Source organism: Astyanax mexicanus, chromosome 17 (genome assembly GCF_023375975.1).
Source record: "Astyanax mexicanus isolate ESR-SI-001 chromosome 17, AstMex3_surface, whole genome shotgun sequence".
Taxonomy (NCBI): Eukaryota; Metazoa; Chordata; class Actinopteri; order Characiformes; family Acestrorhamphidae; genus Astyanax; species Astyanax mexicanus.
The window spans coordinates 13263641-13284120 of NC_064424.1; the positions used below are offsets into that span (position 1 = coordinate 13263641).

At 34.2% G+C, this 20480-nt stretch overlaps 1 protein-coding gene across 6 annotated transcripts; it reads right to left on the bottom strand.

The window, feature by feature from the left end:
• Nucleotides 1-36: 36 nt before the first annotated feature.
• slc47a2.1 (solute carrier family 47 member 2, tandem duplicate 1) lies at nucleotides 37-19164 on the bottom strand. 6 transcript variants are annotated; one of them, XM_022676145.2, is made up of 18 exons: nucleotides 19027-19164; nucleotides 18722-18919; nucleotides 17192-17293; nucleotides 17031-17099; nucleotides 16095-16243; nucleotides 14744-14786; nucleotides 14461-14505; nucleotides 14261-14358; nucleotides 13642-13739; nucleotides 10409-10522; nucleotides 10242-10309; nucleotides 7658-7766; nucleotides 6783-6858; nucleotides 4318-4387; nucleotides 4048-4180; nucleotides 2843-2937; nucleotides 2654-2732; nucleotides 37-1398 (listed from the first exon to the last, which is right to left on the bottom strand). In XM_022676145.2, exons 1-18 carry the CDS (start codon nucleotides 19147-19149, stop codon nucleotides 1154-1156), a joined length of 1914 nt encoding a protein of 637 aa, XP_022531866.2. In that variant the 5' UTR covers nucleotides 19150-19164; the 3' UTR covers nucleotides 37-1153. The 6 variants fall into 6 exon arrangements, with proteins under 6 accessions (XP_022531866.2, XP_022531865.2, XP_022531864.2 ...); XM_022676144.2 differs by having other exon boundaries at nucleotides 18722-18949; XM_022676143.2 differs by having other exon boundaries at nucleotides 18722-18961.
• Between the last annotated feature and the right edge of the window lie 1316 nt (nucleotides 19165-20480).

Below are 20480 nucleotides of genomic sequence, written 5' to 3' on the forward strand. Positions count from 1 at the left end.
ATTTTTAGCTAATCTTATTGTATTAAATCAATTCTCAAAAAAAAAACTAACACCAATCTCTATAGAAAAGTTACACATAGCTGCTAAGGCAAGTGCTAAAATGTTCCTACTTTGAAGGGGTAGTTCATCATTTTAAAATCAGCATACAGAAATTACACTGAATTCTTTAATAGTTATATTTAATCCATGATCCTTTTAAGGGGCAAATTAAACTTGGTAAAATGATTCTCTCATTGATATGTCTTGTATACTTTTGTATTTATCACTTGAGAAGCTTTAAAATGGTAGTTTATTTTTTATTATTTATCCAAAGCAAACAAAATACATTGTTTGAATAAAAACTAGTAGTGATTTCTAAACTATAGCCCGTATTAGGCTAATATGATAAATCACTGTTAAAACACATTCTAAGTTGAGCCACCTGTTACAATACTTGTGGTGATGAATAAATTATTATTATTTTCTTTCAAAGAGCATAAGTGCTTCTTGTTGGAAATGTAACACATTATACATTATATTATAGATTTTTTGGCACTGTATGCCAGATAATTTTTTCAAAATTTTATGAATCCATATACAGCATTTAGGAATTTAACCCACGATACTTTAATGTACTATTTGTGTATTAGATCATTTATCAGTGATTTGAATTGAACTACCCCTTTAATCTTTAATCAGTGTGCTCGATCTTAGTAAACCTGAAAACTAAAATGTCAGCAGCTCAGCAGGTTAGTCACATTTGTAATCCTATATAATTTAATCTGAAGTAAAAGAAAGATTTAACAGTAGCTTAACTGGCTCTTAAATTAAGATTAAAGTACAAGTCCTTTAGAAGTGCAGTGCAGTCCAGTGGAATGGATGGGCACAGAGTTGCTCAATTCATGATTTCAAGTTTAACAGCTCTTTGGCTTATTTTCCCACATCTGCTGTTGTGATGTGATACAGCTCAGAAAAACAGCTGAACTAGTCAACATCATGTGATCTGACCAAAGCTTTAACAGATTTCATATTGGTTTCAGTACGGATAAAGCGACGCTCCTGTTTTCAACTTTCCAGAGAGAGTTTGACCCTCGGCCTTGAAAACAGGATAGTGTTTCCTCCCTCCCTGCGTCTTGTTGGGAAAGGTTCTTCTTGGCAGTAGAATTATTAGCTCTCAGACTTGTTTGAGGAAATCTGTGAGAAAAATGTTGAGTACGATCCCACCAGCGAGAATGAGCACCATCAGGAAAACGGCGAGTCCTCGGCGAATGACTAATTGCTTGGTGGACAGCATTTCCCCAATAACTGCAACTCTTTTCTCCTCAGCAGTTTGTGTTTCTTCACATTTGTTCTGGCCTTCTATGTCAGGGTTTTTATAAGTGTGGTCTTCTTTACTGGGTTTGGTCCCCTGATATTCATCTAAAAGAGGGACATAAGCAGGTTTTTCAAAGAGAACTTTTGCAAGAATTACACTAGCAAACAGATCAGCATGTAAAACATTGTGTGGGTGCTATCATGTTTTAAAATGCTGCCGAAAAGATGCTGGGGTTTTGGTCTTTGCTGGATGCACTGTTTTTTTGTGAACAAATCTTCAGGGCATAGAACAACAAAAAAATATAAAAATAAAAAATTCCCAGTACAAATAAATATTAGAAAAAGCATAAATGCATGTTGGCACAATATAGATTTCTAATATTTACTTTGACTTTTATTTAATTGCAGACAGTATAAGCCAAAGCTATTTTATGCTTTGTTTCCTCAACTTCATTTTATTTGATAATATTTTAGGGGGATCGAAAGGGATAGGAGATATTCAAGAGGTATTCAGCTTAGGTTTGAACCCTTACCTCTTCCTATTGACTGTTTGAATGCTATAATGATAATAGAAATATGCAAATCCCTTCCAATCTTCCTCTGAGGAACACTTTTTTAAACATTTGAAAGATTTTCTCACACATTTGTTACAAACTGACTGCAACAAAATAAAAGTCAGTGTAATTGTAATGGGGTTTTTTTTTCACATTTTCATACTGTCCCAACATTTTACGATAAGGGTCACAAATAAACTTACAGCAGTAATAAACATGGTTAAATGATTAAATAATGTTTCAAATGATGATTAACTAGTGAGGTTACTAGTAAGACTAGTAAGGACAATATTAACCATTACAAAATATTAATGCTTAAGAATATTGTAAATACAATATGAATTGAGACATTAGTAGGTTAATTAATGTAACGTTATTGTAAAGTGTTACTACGTCTTCTAATTTGGGGTTGTATAACATCAATAAGGAATAACAAATTATTTAACCTGACAATTTCAACCTAAAATCTACTTTGTCTTAAAACACAACTATGATAACATCCAGCATCCCATTTTGTGTTATTATTATGTGTGTTTTCAGCCAGAAAATGATTTTATTGACTGTGCACTGCATATGCAGCAAGACTGTGGTGCTATTATGTTATTTAAAAGAATAATATTATATATCTTAATGAAAATATAATATAGTAACTTTTCTAATACATTTCAGAAAGCACTGATATTACACGAAATCTCCAGGTCTAAAACTATAACCTTAAAATGTATTGACTCAATAATCAGGTAATTTGAGACAAGAATCTTCATTAATGCTAACTGTAGAGAAGGAAATAATCCTGAGTGAATTACCTGCTTCACAGCTCTTATTCTCCATAGCATACGATTCATCTTTCATCTCAGTTTGGCAAATACCTGCTCTTACCTGAGCCTGAAAGACAGTCAACAATTAAAACATGCAGGACTGATAAAAAAAAACAGGTCTATTATATTAAAATATCAATGGATTTGAAAAAAGACTGACAAACAAAGAAGACTTGCCTCTTTAGTTGCTTTTTTCCAGTCAAGTTTGCAAATTAGTATGAGAAAGAAGACAGACTGCAGGAAGACACATACAAAAAAGCCAGCCCACAAACCTGGCAAAGAGGAGGAAAGAAGATATCACAACAAATTAATGTGGTGAAGATTCATGTCAACACTGTGATTGCTGATTGTTAAAAGCAAAAATGTTTGATGCTTTATTTTATCAATGATATTAGGTGTTTTGTTCTATGTTCATTACTTAACTATTAAATAATATAATATATACATGAAGTGCTTAGCATTAATTGTGATATGATCCATGTCCATTTTTACATCAGAAATTAAGCTTTAAAACAAGGTCAGAAAGCCTTTCACAAATATTGACCAAATTCATACATCCCAACCTGCAAAAACACACACTGCTTAGTCTAGTGAGCACAAAGACAGACCAATCAGAATGCAAATGCTTTGTTTGTCACACTCTCGATATTCTCGCTCTCACTCATTCTCTCTTGTTAGTCGCTCCTAAAAAGTGTGTGGGTGAGCCCGATATACAATGTCCTGATTTCCAGGATATTTTAAATGATTTGCAGGATATCAGGGAGATGCTATTAATATATCCTGTAAGTTGCAGGAGAAGTGGGATGTCTGAAAATTGTCATATTCGTAAGGATTAAGTTAGGTCAGTTCAGTAAACTAAAGTGGATCATTGACCCAGAAAAAAACAGGAAAATATCAATCTATTATATCAGAATGTAGTTCTTGCATCTAATAATATGGAAAAGAACATTTATTCAAATTCGCTAAAAACCCCTAACTCTATCTCTTCACAACACAACTGATACCCTCAAACTTCAAGTAAAAAAAAAATCTTGACAAATTCAGCACAGCTGTTAACTGAAAGCCATTCCATTCTCCACCTCAAAAAGCTGGCTGAGAAAAAGCCAATGAGGCACTAAGAAATTTGAACATGCACAGATAATTTATTTAAAAAGATATTATAAAAGAGGGGAACAGATTGCAAAATGAATTGTGGGAAAAGCATGAATTTCAGATTAGGCTGAAAATATCTCTGTAATATTTATTATACTGTGTGTGTGTTTTTTTTATAAACTACCAGTGCACTTTTTAACTTTCTTAGTGTCTGGTTTTAACTCTGTTCTGTTCTAACATCATTTGTCACTGTATGCAATATTGCTTGTGTTTGGTAAAGTTCTACTTACCAACTATGCCCATACTGAGTGCAAACATCAAGGACACTCCAAGTGGGAAGCCCACAAAATAGTAGCCAACAATATTACACATAGCACCAACCAGCTGCTTTCCTGCCCCTCTGACAATACCACCTGTGATAGCCTACAGACAGACAAACAAATAAACACTATGAAAAATTAAAGATTCAATTATTAGCTCATAAATATTTTCAAGTGTTTAACACTCAGTCGTCCACTACTTTAAAAAGCCATTTTGTTTCATATACAAAAGCTTCTTACCGCAGTTGCATCAAATAGGTGGAAGAAGCCGTACATGGCCATGACTTCTGAAACTCTGACTATAATTTCCCTGGATGAGAGGAAGAAAAAAAAAATGCTGATGCTGAGTGAACCCATTATTATCTTTGACTACATTATATTTAACCATATTCACATATTATATCACCATAATATGATTTAGTATCAAGTTTGCATCTTTCGTATCACTGTCCTATTGAAATAAGTTAGATAATAACAGTATATACATATATTAATTCATTCAGTTATTTTTAATTTGCATTCATAGTTAAAGATGTTTAGCTAGCATCCGGAACCCCACTAACACTAAAATTTAATGTTACAAAATATATAAAATATTTTCTGGACAGTAGAGAAAGTTGTTTTAAGAAAAGCCAGATAAACTCTTTTTAATACCCTTGATTTTAGAGTAAAACAGTTCACTCTACTAAGTGAAGCTGATGTTATTTTCAGTTTAGCAAATATAAATGTTTAGTGCTGGGTTGGTCCACATTTCTTTAAAACTGCTGATGCATTTTCTGGATGGCAGGTTATTTCTGATTGTATTTTTCTTTTAATAGTAAATCTTTATTCAGGACTCCCCGTGTGAAAAGAAGGTATGATTTAGAGCATTAAAAGTATGTTCAAATTAGGTAAAGAAAGAAGTATTTTTTTTATGTAATATACTTTATGAAAATACACATTAAATATACTTCCGCTGTTTTTTCATACCATTTATTTTTAAGCAATATGCTTTAAATTAAAATATAGATTTGTCTTGGCATTAAATACTGATTAAAGTGCAATTTAGTGTATTTTGTTAATCAATATGCAAAGTAGTACATTTACAATATACTTCAAGTGTATGTATTGATGTTTAAAAAACACATACTAAAATCTACTTAAGTTTTCAGAAAAAAGCACTCGAAAGCACAATTTAATGCTTTTATGTTGTATTTAAATATAGCTTAATTACAACTGAAATATACTTAAGTACTATATGAAATATATTAGTACATTTAGAATATATTTAAGTATGTATTAATTTTAACCCTCCTGTTATGTTACGAGTCAAATAGACCCGTTTTAAAGTTTGAAGACCTAGGAAACTGCTTGCCTTAATTAGTGTAATCAAGATATAAAATGAAAATGGTTAATCTCACATATTTACAACTACCCCCTGCATATACAACAACTAAAACAACATTGCAATGTTATGTTTCAATGTTATGTAAAACTATTGTTTTATATGTTGGACTTTTAAGTAGTGAAACATTAAAAAAGTATGAACATGTATATTTTATGACAAATTTGTGAATAATCCTAATTGAACCATTTCCTGTTAGAGATAAGGTACATCATTGCACTAAACATTGACAAAATAATTAGCAATGAAGTAATTAAATATTCACACGGCTTGTTAGGATGTTTTGGTTTCAGACATCTGTTGGATGGTTAAACATGTACCAGGTCAATATGACCTGGAAACAGAATTGCTGTTCCAGACAAATGAACATAATTGGAGGGTAAATGTTGAAAGTATGTACTTTTCCATGTTAAGTATACTTAAAAAAATGTATATACTTAAATGCATTTTTCTTTCATAATAGTAGGCTTTATATCAGTCTGGGAAACAGCCTTTGAGTGTTCAAACCACCATTGTGCACTATAAAGATAATGGTTGGAGATCAAGTATAATGAAGTTGAGCTACTTTTCTGTAATCCCTTTAGCCTTTAGGTAGTCTGCTGGACGTATCACGTTTCTGAAAAGCATCAGCGAGAGTCTGATGCCTGGTGGTGCTTCCTGTCTATTATCCAGCATGAACTCCTGGTACACTTTCACATAAAAGGTCTTCAACTGCTTTATTAAATTAATTGTATTCTATGGCATTACCGTAAGTCCACCCCTCGGCATGCTGGCTACACACATTATAAGTAACTGACTTGCTTTTTTGCATTTAAAGACTACAATATCTCTAAACAAATAACATTTTATTTAAGTCAACAGCTACTGTACTTTGCTCAATCAGATACAGGCTAAAGTTGACATGGGTTCATGGTAAGATGTGAAACAGGACATGTGACGTGTTTAGACCCAGGTCACTGTGTGGACCCAGTGATGATGTGTTAAACATAGACCCCTAATATGAGTTGTAAACTAAACACAGGGGGCCAAGAAGTGACCCATATGAGGCTAAGGTGGGCTGTAAGAATGGGGCCCATTTGAGAAGCCCAGCAGGATCCCAGGAAAATACATAAACAAACCTATGCAGATCATCCACCATGTCCACATGAAACCCACTTTAGACTAATACTGTATATGGATCAGTAAGTGGATCAGCTTTGCCAATATCACATCTGATACTGATATATTTTTGAACATTCCATTATATTCTATTATATAGTGTAGAAGAAGAAAGCATTACATTATTAAATACCGATTTTAAATAGAAACTCTGATTACTCACTGTTCAGTAGTAAAGGTGTATGCAATTACATCTTTCAATCCACTGATTAAAGCAGCAACTCCACACGAGACCAGGACTGAAAAAAAAAACAGGCAGAAAAGCAAAAGGAAAACGACAGTTTACCTACTGTTCACATTACAACAGGATGTATTTGTTCTACACTGAAAAAAATGATGCATAAAAATTTACTTTAAAAGAGTTTTGCAACTTTCTGCATTTGCTTTTTTTAGGTAAATTTAATTTCAGATCAATTTAAGTAACTTCAACTCGGTTTCAAGACTTAAATGTTACACAGTGTAACTTCAGTCAATCCTTTCTTTTAGTAAACTTTACTTAATTTATTTTTACTGAATCAATCCTTTCTTTTAGTAAACTTTACTTCATTTGTTTTTACTGAATCAATCCTTTCTTTTAGTCTTTACTTAATTTATTTTTACTGAATCAATCCTTTCTTTTAGTGACCTTTACTTAATTTCTGCATACAATATCACCTAACTACAATTACTTAATTTAATGAAATTCAGAAAATAATATTTGGTGGAATAACCCTGGTTTTTAATCACAGTTTCCATGCCTCTTGGCATGTTCTCCTTCACAAGTCTTACACACTGCTTTTGGATAACTTTATACCTTTACTTCTGGTGCAAAACTTCAAGCAGTTCAGCTTGGTTTGATGGCTTGTGATCATCCATCTGTTCCATGATTATATTCCTTTAAATATATTCCATTTTAAGTAGACTCTACTTAAGTAGAATTTTTCCAGAGCTGTGTGAGAATGTGTGAGCACAAAAACACCTTTTTAAAAAAGTGCTTTTACAACAAATACATTTTATTTAAAGGGTTCTTTACACAAGTTGGAGATGATGTTCACTTACGCCCACATATCAGAGCCACTTTCCCAGAGAGTTTGGCCTGTTCTGTGTTGCCGGCTCCCAGAGCATTGCCCACTCTCACACTGGCTGCCACAGCAAATCCCAGAGGAAACTGGCAGAGGAAAGAGCAAAATGTGATACAATGTATGATAACACTGCTTGAGAAGTCTTAAAGCCTTGAGAAAAGTTTTACAATCACTTTAAAGGAAGGGCCATTGTGCTGCTAAACTTTTTCAATTTTCAAACATTAATTTAATCAGTATAATGATACACCTCTCACCTTTCATTCAGTTTGGGTTTTTATTTGAGTCAATGTCCAGGTTAAATATTTGTGTATATATCTAAATCATTCACTTCTCTGAACTCAAATTAAATAAAGCATCGGCAGGCACACAAAGTTAACCAGGCTGAGGACATGAGAGCAATGTTTTGCTTGAGTAATAGGATAATCCTTGGTGTGATAAATCTCTTATCTAAACAGGGGGATGATTTCTTGGGCGGTGTAAAGAAAACAGAAATGAAGCACCTTTTAATCCCTTGGCGTCAAGAATAAATAAAGGATTACATATCTGTTTTGTGCTGTTACTAAATATGCTGACGCTGAATGTTGGCCTCTTATATCACACAAGTACTGTTTAAACTTCTCTTGGAAGAATAATTAACAAAGCTGACGTAACACAAAAGGCAGAAAAAAATTTAACTAGCTAAATAAACAAAAAAGAATGACAGTTGCAATAAAACTACAGTATGTTCCTTCATAAATATGAAACTCAACCTGTAAAATGGACAAATAACTTGCAGTATATACTTGTGTTGGTTAAAAACAAATAAATAAATAAATAAATAAATAATATCTAAATGTGGCTTACGTACAATTACATGCCAGCTATTTTAAAAGAAGGACAATATTAAAATGCAGCTATATTTGTATTGATAGCAAAACATACAAAATTATACTTAAGCTTAATAAAATAAAATTGTTGTATTGCTCACAACAGACATGCTACAGATCAAGACTGACTAATCTAATGTAATAAAATAAACATTAATTTATTTTTAAAAATGATACAAAATAATTTAATTCATAGAACCATAAAGTCATTTGTTGGTAAATATTTGTTACCTATAAAATCAGCAGGCCAAAGTCTTGCATGACATTAAAAGGAATAAAAGTAAGATTTAAATACTATAGTGGTCTTCTAATTAGCAAAATATTACAATATTACAGGATGTGCTAAAACAGGTAAAGGTATATGTTTAACGGAGAAGGCTTATCGGTTTTGCAATCTAGCTCTTTGTGGCAGTTTCCCATTTAGGGATTAAGCCTAGTTTTGGACTACACAGCATTTTGAATGGAGAATTTCCATTAAAGGGAAAATATAGTCTAAGTCTAGACTTAATCCCTGCCTAAAAATAACCCTGTATGTTATTTGGGTTAAACATAGAGTATCTATGATTTTGATCTGGTCCATGTCCAACCTGCTAACTTTTTTTTAATATCATATTTTGTGAATGTTATAAGTGTTGGTTCTTAAAATGTTCAATCTGTCAAGTTTTCTGGATGTTCCTAGAACATATCTGTTTAATGTTTTTTAATCTTTTAAGTATAGTTTATTGGTTTGTTCTCACAGTTAAAATGGGTTCTTCACATTTGGATGGCATAAAATTTATCATTAAATAAAGGTTCAATTTCTTTGCGTATCCTAGTGCTTTCTCTGCCCTCCACACACCTGATACAACTGACTTACTCATTAAAATACCTTTTTAGAGTGTTTGGGGGTGCGTTAAAGCAGGGAAACCACTAAAATGTGCAGGAAAGGGTACCAGGATTGAGCCGAATCAATGTTTTGATTTTTTTGTTTTGTTTTAGGAAGGTAACTTAAAACATTTCCACAACAGCAGTTTTTGTCTAAGAACTTTGTGTGAGAAATGTTTTAATAATGTTGTGATGCAAAGCAATGCTTTGTCACACATTTACAGAATATAATATTTGTGGAAGCTTTTTAATTTAAAAACTGCTGAACATTCACATGACCGTCGTTGTTCGCTGGGTGATGCACTAAATGGATTAATATTTAAAGGTTTCCACAACCTAAGTGAATTATTGAAAAAACATATAGCTCTGGAAAAAATTAAGAGACCACTTCAGTTTCTGAATCAGTTTCTCTGATTTTGCTATTTATATGTATATGTTTAAATAAAATAAAATAAATAAAATAAAAATATGTTTAAATAAGATTAAAATAAAAAAAGCAGAGCTTTTAAAAATCAATATTTGGTGGAATAACCCTGGTTTTTAATCACAGTTTTCATGCATCTTGGCATGTTCTCCTCCACCAGTCTTACACACTGCTTTTGGATAACTTTATGCCACACCTGGTGCAAAAAAACAAGCAGTTTAGCTTGGATTGATGGCTTGTCATCATCCATCTTCCTTTTGATTATATGTGAGAGGTTTTACGTTTGGTAAAATCAAAGATTCTCATCAGTTTTAGGTGTTCTCTTACTTTTTCCAGAGCTGTAGTTTTGAAAAGTTGTATTTTGTGTTGTAGACTTTGTGGTTGCTGTTGTGTTCTTAATGTCTTACCATGTATGCAATAGTGGCTAACTCATAGATAACAGACTGGGCTCCCAACTCAGTTTCACCAATGAGACCTACAGTGAACAAAAACAACAGAACACCAAAAGAGCACAACACTTTAGATTATGAAGATTTGATCATCAGAAAGAAAAAGGAAAAAAAAAATTCTATACCTGCCAAAAATCCTCCGATCTCATATGTCCACCACTCTACGCACAGCATCAGCATGCTGGGGAAAGCCAGGCGGATGAAGGCACCCCACTCTTGCAGGCAATCACGAGACCAGCCTGTCAGTGTCAAAGAGTGTAATTAATAAAGAGACAATAGAGCAGAGAGAAAAATTACATTTTAGAATGACTTTGGTGATTTGTAATTTGTCCATAAATTCTTGACCAACATTACAGATTAATTGAGCTTTTGATTATTTGAGTATATATCAATATGTTAATGTATACATCATATTACAGTGTGTACAGTCAGTCAAGGTTTTAGAATTTGACATCGAAAACCCATTTACCACCAGGGGGTTAATTCTGGCAGTAAAGGCTTTTACAAAACACATACAGTGGTACTTCAAAGTTTGTGAATTCTTTAGAATTTTCTAAATCTAAATAAGTGAAAAATGAGAACTAAGTCAAACAAATGAGACATACATTTTATATAAAATGTATTTATCTAGTATTTAATATATTTCTTTGATTTGGTTCTTCTGATCAATTTTTAGGACGTTTTGACATTGTATTGACAGTCTGTATTTTTGTGGAATAGTTTCAATAATTCCAACTAAAGTTATCATCTGTGATGATGTATAGTACAATATAGATGCAGCAGATTAGGTTAAAAAACTGATTATCCCTTTAAAATCAGTGATTCCTAAACTTTTTAGACCACATACCCCAATCACCAAACTAAAACTTACACCTACAAGCCATTTCATAGAAACACATGTATCACACACATGCTTATTTATACATAGGAAGACAGACATGCAATCAACATATATATATATAATAATTATAAAACTGTACTTCTGAGGGTGAAAGACTGAAGTGTAGCTTAAATACAGGTTCTAACAGGTAAATCACCTAACACAAACAAATGTGAAGTTAGGAAAAATAACAGGTACAAATTTTATTATTATTTATTTTTTAGACACATTGTACAACAAGTGTACAACATTAGGACACTTGGTACCCGTACCACAAATGCACTCAGTGACCTCCAGAGAGCTCTGGTAAAATACTAAAACTACACAGACTTATTATTACATATTTCTCTGCAGTAAAGCCTGGCTCACATTACAGGATAATCAGGCTGATTTGCTCTTCACAAAATCTGAGATGAATTTCACAATTTCAGGGTGATCTTAAACAAGGATTTCCCCACATCATCCTGTAGTGTGTGTGGAGTCTATTCACCTTATTGTGCATGACAACAAGGAGGGGGCCACTGATATGGAATATAACTACAGTGATAATGAACATACACAGTTAGAGAAAGTCACAATAATTAGAAGAAGGGGAGAAGTTTGCTTGAACATCAGTGTTTAAAAAATCAACACAGAAAGATCGCATTGTTAAGGAGTTACATGTAAAGAGAAATAGATTGGGTGCATCGGGTTAACTAGTTAGCTAACCTAGCTATAGTTATATGGTGTAAATAATATTAAATATCCTGCTGAACTATTGCGTATTCATAGCTACTTTCTTTATGATTAGTGTTCACAGCAGGAGCTACTTCAGACTGTATTTACTTTAAATACGATAAGACCAGAGACAATGTAATTAAAACTGATCAAAGATCGTTCGTCCCGAGAGCCATCAGACTCTTCAACTCCTCCCAGTGGAGCCGGAAGAGAGAAGACAGATGAGAAACAAGGCTCATATGTGCTTTCTTAATCACAGCCTTTCTTTTTTTTTTTTTTTTATCTGTACTGGAAAAACACCATACACATCTACACCCTGAGACTCTTTTGCCTCTTTACTGTATATACTGTTTATTTGCACTCCTGGACACTTGTCACTTTACTGTACATCCTGTACACTTGCACTCCTGGACACTTTACTGTACATCCTGTACACTTGCACTCCTGGACACTTTACTGTACATCCTGTACACTTGCACTCCTGGACACTTTACTGTACATCCTGTACACTTGCACTCCTGGACACTTTACTGTACATCCTGTACACTTGCACTCTGGGACACTTTACTGTACATCCTGTACTTTTGCACTCCGGGACACTTTACTGTACATCCTGTACACTTGCACTCCGGGACACTTTACTGTACATCCTGTACACTTGCACTCCGGGACACTTTACTGTACATCCTGTACTTTTGCACTCCGGGACACTTTACTGTACATCCTGTACTTTTGCACTCCGGGACACTTTACTGTACATCCTGTACTTTTGCACTCCTGGACACTACACTACGCACCTAACTTAAATATAATACTTGCACATGTTTATGTTTATGTTTAATAGTCATATCTACTAATACCTCCTATACTTAGTTTATTCTTTTACTGCACTACCTCATATCAACGACTGTTTACTTCCACACTTTCTATAGTTTTTTTGTATTTATATATTTATGTATATATTTTTTTTAAGTCTCAATTTAGAATTTATCCCTCAATACGTGTATTGTACTACACTTATTGTTTGTTTCTACTGTGTATTGTTTTTGTTTCTACTGTGTTGTGTAATTGCTACTGGCTGCTAAATTTCCTTCGGGATCAATAAAGTATCTATCTATCTATCTATCTATCTATCTATCTATCTATCTATCTATCTATCTATCTAAAGATTCTAACACAAACATGTGAAAAAAGTAAGTCTTAAAAGTAAGTGTTGCAGAATAAGGTGGATTATCTTCTTCTTTTCAGCCACTGTTTCATCCATATCCGCTTCTTTTTCTTGTTTTTTTTAAGCAGAAAGGCACAGTGATAGTTTCACTATTATCTGCTGATTTGTTAAATCCAGTTTGCGCAAAACTCTTGTAAAGTTTTGAGAAATAATTCTTGGAGCTGGCTGTGTATAATCTTGTGTAATAAATGTGTATTCATAATGATGATTAAAAATGATTAAAATGATTAAAAATGTCTTTATGCGTGGTCTCATATTTTTAAACATCGGTTAAGATTTTAGAAATCCTGTAGTGGGAGCCAGGCATGAATCAGCTGAGCCTCTGATCTCTGTGGAAGTTCAGTGGATTGATAAAAGAAGCTCTGTTAAGTCTAATCTGATACTGAGGCTTTCTAAATGAGCTTCCCTTGGAAATGAAACGTCCTGTGACTTGACTTGCAAATCCTAAAAGTCCACCAATTTACTCTTTGATTTTGGACGCAAGAGCGGTAATAAGTGACCGGACTCTGTCGAACATTGTTTTCATGACTCACCATCCCAGGTGGCCTTGTGTAACCCCTTCCAGCGGATGTAAACGTAGAGAAACACAGCCAAGGAACACTGAGAAATTGAGTTTGCTGCAGCAGAACCACTGTGCACAGAGAGAAAGAGAAAGATTTTAAAGAAACTATTTTATTTTTTAGCATCTACACATTAGTTTACCCATATAAAATATTTGTTCTGTACAATTTAAAGATGAAAATCAAAATGAGATATGTAAAATAAGCTGTGTTCCAAAGCCTAGTTTGCAGTCGAGATAGGACCTCTAGTATGCCCACAAAACTCTCAATTTTTTATTTAAATGAATTAAAATTATGAATTAAGAACTACATCTGCTACAAAAGCCTTGTTTTCCACTATATATTGCACTAAATTATATCCTAAATTTCACTGTTCTTTTCTTCTCTTGGCATAGAATATATGTAGAAAATTATGCATACCCGATTCTGTGAAAGCCAATATATAACTTGCAGTCTCAAAAATTGCTCTAACTGAAAAAATTAGCCTAGGTTTGGGATGCTGCAACTAATCCGTCTAATATAGTTTCCCATAAATATTTACACACATTTCCACATATTTTTAAAAAATCACCAAAGAACAAATTTAACTCACGCCACACCCAGATGAAGCAAATGAAGGAAGATGTAGTTTATCAAAGCATTCAGGATGTTTCCAGCAGCTCCAGTGATGACCTGAGGCCATATGATGCCCTAAACAAGAACAGACAATGATGTAAAACATTATATCACTACATTTAGAGCTAAACTGAAAACTCTATAATGTTTTCAACAAAATCAGGTAAAATTCTTTACCTGATTCTGCAGGTATCGACCTTGTAACTGGTACATGAAAGCAGCCTGAAAAAAAGACGTGAAATCAAATTTTTATATTTAATAGCTTTTACTCAATCAAGTTCAAAATGTCACTACAGTATATTATACGAGATATATCAGATTTACCAGTTCTGCAGCATGTAAAACAAAGAGAAAGAGTAACATTGACTAGGAAGATGTTTGAGCAATATCAGCCACAAGTCTGTTTATTCACTGCACGACTGATGTGTTTATACAAATATTAGCAGAAGGTGAAACTCACAGGGAGAGAAGGCATGTAAATCTTTACATACAGCTGTGAGAGACTGTGGAGGAAAAAAACAAAACACCATATAAATATATGCAATTGTTTGAATGATTATATGAAATATGAAAGGTTAATTCACATATTAGTATATATAACCCATCCAGCATTTCAACACTTGTCCACAGTTCACAGCTCAGAATCAATGTCATATCAAGGTTGAAAAAACACTGAATTATGTTTTGAGTTTGTTTCAACGTCTAATTTTTAAAGTTTAATAAGAAAAAAAGTATGGTTCTTTAATAGTATGGATAAGAGAATGGTTCAAGCCTACAGATTGAAGCAGAAACATGTTCAAACTTTAATTTCATTACAAAATATATATTAATTATGATATTTGTAAGACAGAAAATGTCAACATTGGTTTATAAGTATTTTGTTAACCTTTTCACAACTATTTAAGAATTTCTTAAACATTGAAACTACAACTAATTATTTCAACCATATTTTAACTAAAAGGCTAGTCATGTATAGGGAATTACTAGTTTTCCTCCCAATTTTAAAATATTTTTATAAAAATTGGAACAATCTGCTCTTTCATATTATGGCAATTGTATTTTTATTGTATTTTGTTACATAGGTACACAGATGTTTCTTTCGGTTTCTTTGTAAAAATGAGTAACTGTTAAATCCTTCTTGTATTAGTGTTTTTTAACATTATCTAATTATAAATACAGCTCTGGAAAAATAATTAAGAGACCACTTCAGTTTCTAAATCAGTTTCTCTGATAATAGGTATATGTTTGAGTAACATGAACATTGTTGTTTTGTTATATACACTATGGACAACATTCCAATTCCAAAAATATTATCCTTTAGAGCATTTATTTGCAGAAAATGAGAAATGGATGAAATAACAACAAAGAAGCAGAGCTTTCAGACGTCAAAAAATGCAAAAAATATATATATATTCATTAAGTTTTAAGAGTTCAGAAAACAATATTTAGTGGAACAATTCTGTTTTTTAATCACAGTTTTCATGCATCTTGGCATGTTCTCCTCCACCAGTCTTACACACTGCTTTTGAATAAGCTTCTATATCACTCCTGGTGCAAAATTTCATGCAGTTCAGCTTGGTTTGATGGCTTGTGCTCATTCGTCTTCCTCTTGATTATATTCCAGAGGTTTTGAATTTAACTTGGTAAAATCAAAGAAACTCATCATTTTTAAGTTGTCTCTTGTTTTTTTTCCAGAGCTGTATGTCATTGAATTGTTGTCTCTATGACTGCCCAAAATGCTTGGGGGTATTAGATATCACAACCTACCATATACACCTATTGTGTCCAGGATACACAATAACAGCACAAACCTGGCCACCCTGGGGCTCTGTCTGACAGCCAGCAGGATGGGCTCTGTGTTGATGAGTATGGCCCAGCAGGGAAAGCAGGCCAGCAGGAGGATGAGGACGCCCCTCTGTAGGATCACCCCCACCCTCTTGAGGTTATTACTGCCAAACGTCTGCAGAAGAGACGGGATCACATATTTAGCTTTACTTCTATGTGTTACAGTGCTAACAAAAACAGAACTGCCCCTAAGAAGTCAGAGAAAGCTGGACTAACTGGAAGTATAATAACGAAGTCCACTTTAAAAGTTAAACATAGATTTATATGATTTAATAATAAAATATGCAGTTGATCAGTGACATGCCAGAATACTAGTTCCTGTCACATGACTTTTCGCTGTTTCCATGTGTCATGGAAGCTAAAGAACTCTGCACTTGTTTTCTCATGGACAGTTCTAGCCAGATGTCGCCAGTTACAATCATTATCACCAATTCCACTGTCCACTGTGGGTGGTAAGGCATTCTATTATATATTTCTAGCACAGATGTGACACTGTAAATTAAGAAATGTTAAATACCTACACAACTCATTTTATTCATATTATTATTATTGGTGTATTCTACCACAGTTACATTTTTGCTGTTTATTTAAACATTTTGAGTTAAAGGACGAGAAAATATGATCTGTTTGGTTGTAAACACTCCGCAAGTTAAAATAGTTTCATTGCTGCTCTGTTTGTAGCTACGGTGTTTGGCTTGTAAGCGCTGAATCATTGCTAGGTTACTTGAATGTGGCGGAGTAATACGTGGAGAGCTTTGGTTACAGTACATTACCGGCTGATAATGGCACTCATAGAACGCCTCTCAGCCAATCACACTGCGGTATAAATTAACTTTGGTATAATTATCAACATACTGCCCTCTGTAAGTGATAGATACCCTCTTTAAGTGAAAAAAGTTTACCTGAGAAATGAGTGTGTCGCATGCTGACGCCAAGCCAGAACCAATGGACAGACCTGTGACATTAATAACCTGCCAAACAGAAGAAAGTATGTACTGTAAGTAAAGGATTCAGCTGAAGAAGGATTAAAAAGGTAAAACTGAAGGAATTTGGGTTTACTTACTGCTATGGCCAAAGCTACACCAGCTAACTCTGTGTTCCCCAAGTGTCCACAAAACACAGTGCTGACAAAGCTGATCAGGAAAATCATAAGCTGTGAAATAAACTGAGAAAAAATATACATATATAACAGTTCATACATCTAATACTAAAAAGCACAAGAATGATATACACTCATACATACTCAATTCAATTTCATTTCTACTTTTCCCTGCTATTGTGTAAGTTACTTGGTTCTAAAGAAAATGTTAAGCAGTAAAATAATGTAATAAGAAGCAAAAAACAATAACTGTTTAAGAGCTGAGTCACTAAGAAAACTACTTAAAACATCCAGCCTTTCTAAGAACAGGAACCAGAGTTTTATGAGCTATTCTTCTCTTAAGTATTAGACTTAAAAATTACAAGGCTGAGAAATCTTGTGAATAATGGTAACCCAGCAAACATTTGGCTGTGAATTCTTCATATACAGCTCTGGAAAAAATGAAGAGACCACTTCAGTGTCTGAATCAGTTTCTCTAATTTTGCTATTTATAGGTTTATGTTTGAGTAAAATGAACATTGTTGTTTTATTCTATAAACTACGGACATTTCTCCCAAATTCCAAATAAAAATACTGTAATTTAGAGCATTTATTTGCAGAAAATGAGAAATGTTTCAGACCTCAAATAATACAAAGAATAAAGAACGTTTTTCACGTTTTAAGAGTCCAGAAATCAATATTTTTTGGAATAACCCTGGTTTTTAATTACAGTTTTCATGCATCTTGCTATGTTCTCCTCCACCAGACTTACACATTGCTTTTGGATACCTTTATGCCTTTACTCCTGGTGCAAAAATTCAAGCAGTTCAGCTTGATTTGATGGCTTGTGATCATCCATCTTACTCTTGATTATATTCTAGATGTTTTCAATTTGGTAAAATCAAAGAAACTCATAATTTTTAAGTGGTCTATTATTTTTTTTCCAGAGCTGTGAATGTAAAACATGTAAAAGGAATTATTAAATAACATATAGTAAAATAAATATATGTTAAAAATTCTGGTAAAATTAATTGAGGACAAACAATATAATAACTTTGTACTATACTGTATCTATAGTAATTCTTGTACTTGTATCTTCACTATGTTTGTACTGTATACGGTTTACAGTTCATACTAATGCTCTGTATATTGTAACACTTCTGCACTGTATACTATATGTCTCAAATATATCTGTAGTGTGTAATGTGTATGTTGTATATTGATATTATATATGAAACAATATATATGAACACACTCAAGTTAGACTCTCCTCAGTGTGTTAGACTACAAAGCCAAATGTACAATGGAAAAATTACTAAAATATTTCTGTATATAAGTGTGCAGTTATTTTACTTCAGCATTTAATATATTCTACACACAATGATAAGAAGATACATTGCATTAATATTGTTACACATTCATTCATTTGAATTTAATACTAGCCTGAAGTTAGCCTGGGTGAAACCTTTAAGACTCATTAGTTTTATAAATAAACCCAACCAAGTGTTCTCTCACCACTGGTCCGGCTAGCTTCAGTAACTGGACAGCTTCTTCTCTGAAGTTGACTGGTATCCAGCTCCGGACAGTCCTCCCGCATCCTCCACAGCTAGACTGGGTACTGTTTTTTTCCTGAGCCTCAGGGCTTTTCTGTGTGGTTGGGACTCCATTGGTCTGAGCTTCTGTTTTGGAGTCCATCCTCAGTGTGACTGCAGACTGACAGAGAGAGGGAGCTGACTGAGGTCTCTGGAAGAGAAGCTGTCAGTCAGGAGTAGCCAACCAAGGTCACACATACACACACACACACACACACATTCACCCACGTGCTCAGCAGAAGTGAACTTCACACACAGCCCTGCCGGGGTCTTCCTCTTCTGGGTAGTCCAGTCCGGTCCTGAGTGCTGCTGACAGTGCCTGGGGATATTTACTTCACAGGGTTGTTGCATAATAAACAGCTGTCAGAGATCAGATCAGGTTGCCTTAAAGGGGCACTGGCATCCCCCTCCACACCAGGAGCATGAAAACGCCCAACCAGGGCAGGGGGCACTGTTATCTCACAGGGCAAAAGATTGAGAAAGAGTGGCATGCGGAAAACCTTATCCTGTGGACTAATTTAGAGAGAGCAGAGGGAGGAGAGGGTCAGTTGCCCCCCCTGTTTTCCCTATAGTTGAAAAGTGCAATCAGTCCCAATACTCTTTTGCACCCCTTCCCCTTGAAACAGAGTTACAAGTGGAAGGGGTAAAATCCTCCCTCTAAAAATTGGGACAACCCTTCAAGCACCCGATACAGATATAGTAAGCTAGGTTATAGAAGTGGAGCGCTAAAGTTCCGAAACCTATCTGCTGCTTAACTACTTAACTTTAGGGAACTGTATGTTTTATTGGCTTTTCATTTTATTATTTTTTTTATTCAACCTTAGATGCTGCAGCCTCTGCCGTATGTTGGAACAGAGCCAATGAGAAATTTTGAGAAGAATTACACAATTTCGACTCTAACTCATGTATATTCAAGACATGCAAACATATTGCTGTGGATTGGCTAACAGCACTGTGTTGCTGCCTCTTGCTCTGCAGTAGACTGTTGCAGGCCAAGGTGGGGGCGAGGCCATGAATACTAACTTAAGAGCTGACTTCAGTCAGGTTAAACCGTGAACCGTGCCAGGTTCACAGTTTAAATTGAGCTTGTTACGGGTAAAAATTCAGGGGTGGCGGGTGCATTTTTTGGGCTACTTTTAAAAATTACTGCGGCCGCCAAAAACAAAACAAAAAAAACACAGCAGGCAAACATGAACAATGCAACACTAAAATCAATCTTGCTTGGAATTGATTACAACAATATAAACCAGGAAAACATAACAACTAAGGGAGGGCTGCATGAAAAGAGGAGGGAGAGAGATAGCTCACAATGTAACCAGAAATCAGGGGAGCAAGAACAGAAATGAGTAAATAAAACTTTTTTGGCTAATTATGTTACTATTAAATGTATAACAGCAATGATTTACAGATTAGTTAACTGATACATTTAGTCTATAAATAGTTGAATTTCTGTTATATTGGTGTATTAAAGAAATTTGAATAATAGAAGACTCTTTACATTATCATGGCTGCTTGTTGCTGGGGAAGCAACAGAATATAAAAACGCATTCCGTGCGTAAAAGCGCGCGCCATGCGTAAAAACGCATTCCGTGCGTAAAAGCGCATTCCGTGCGTAAAAGCGCGCGCCATGCGTAAAAACGCGCATTTCGTGCGTAATAACGCATTCCGTGCGTAAAAGCGCG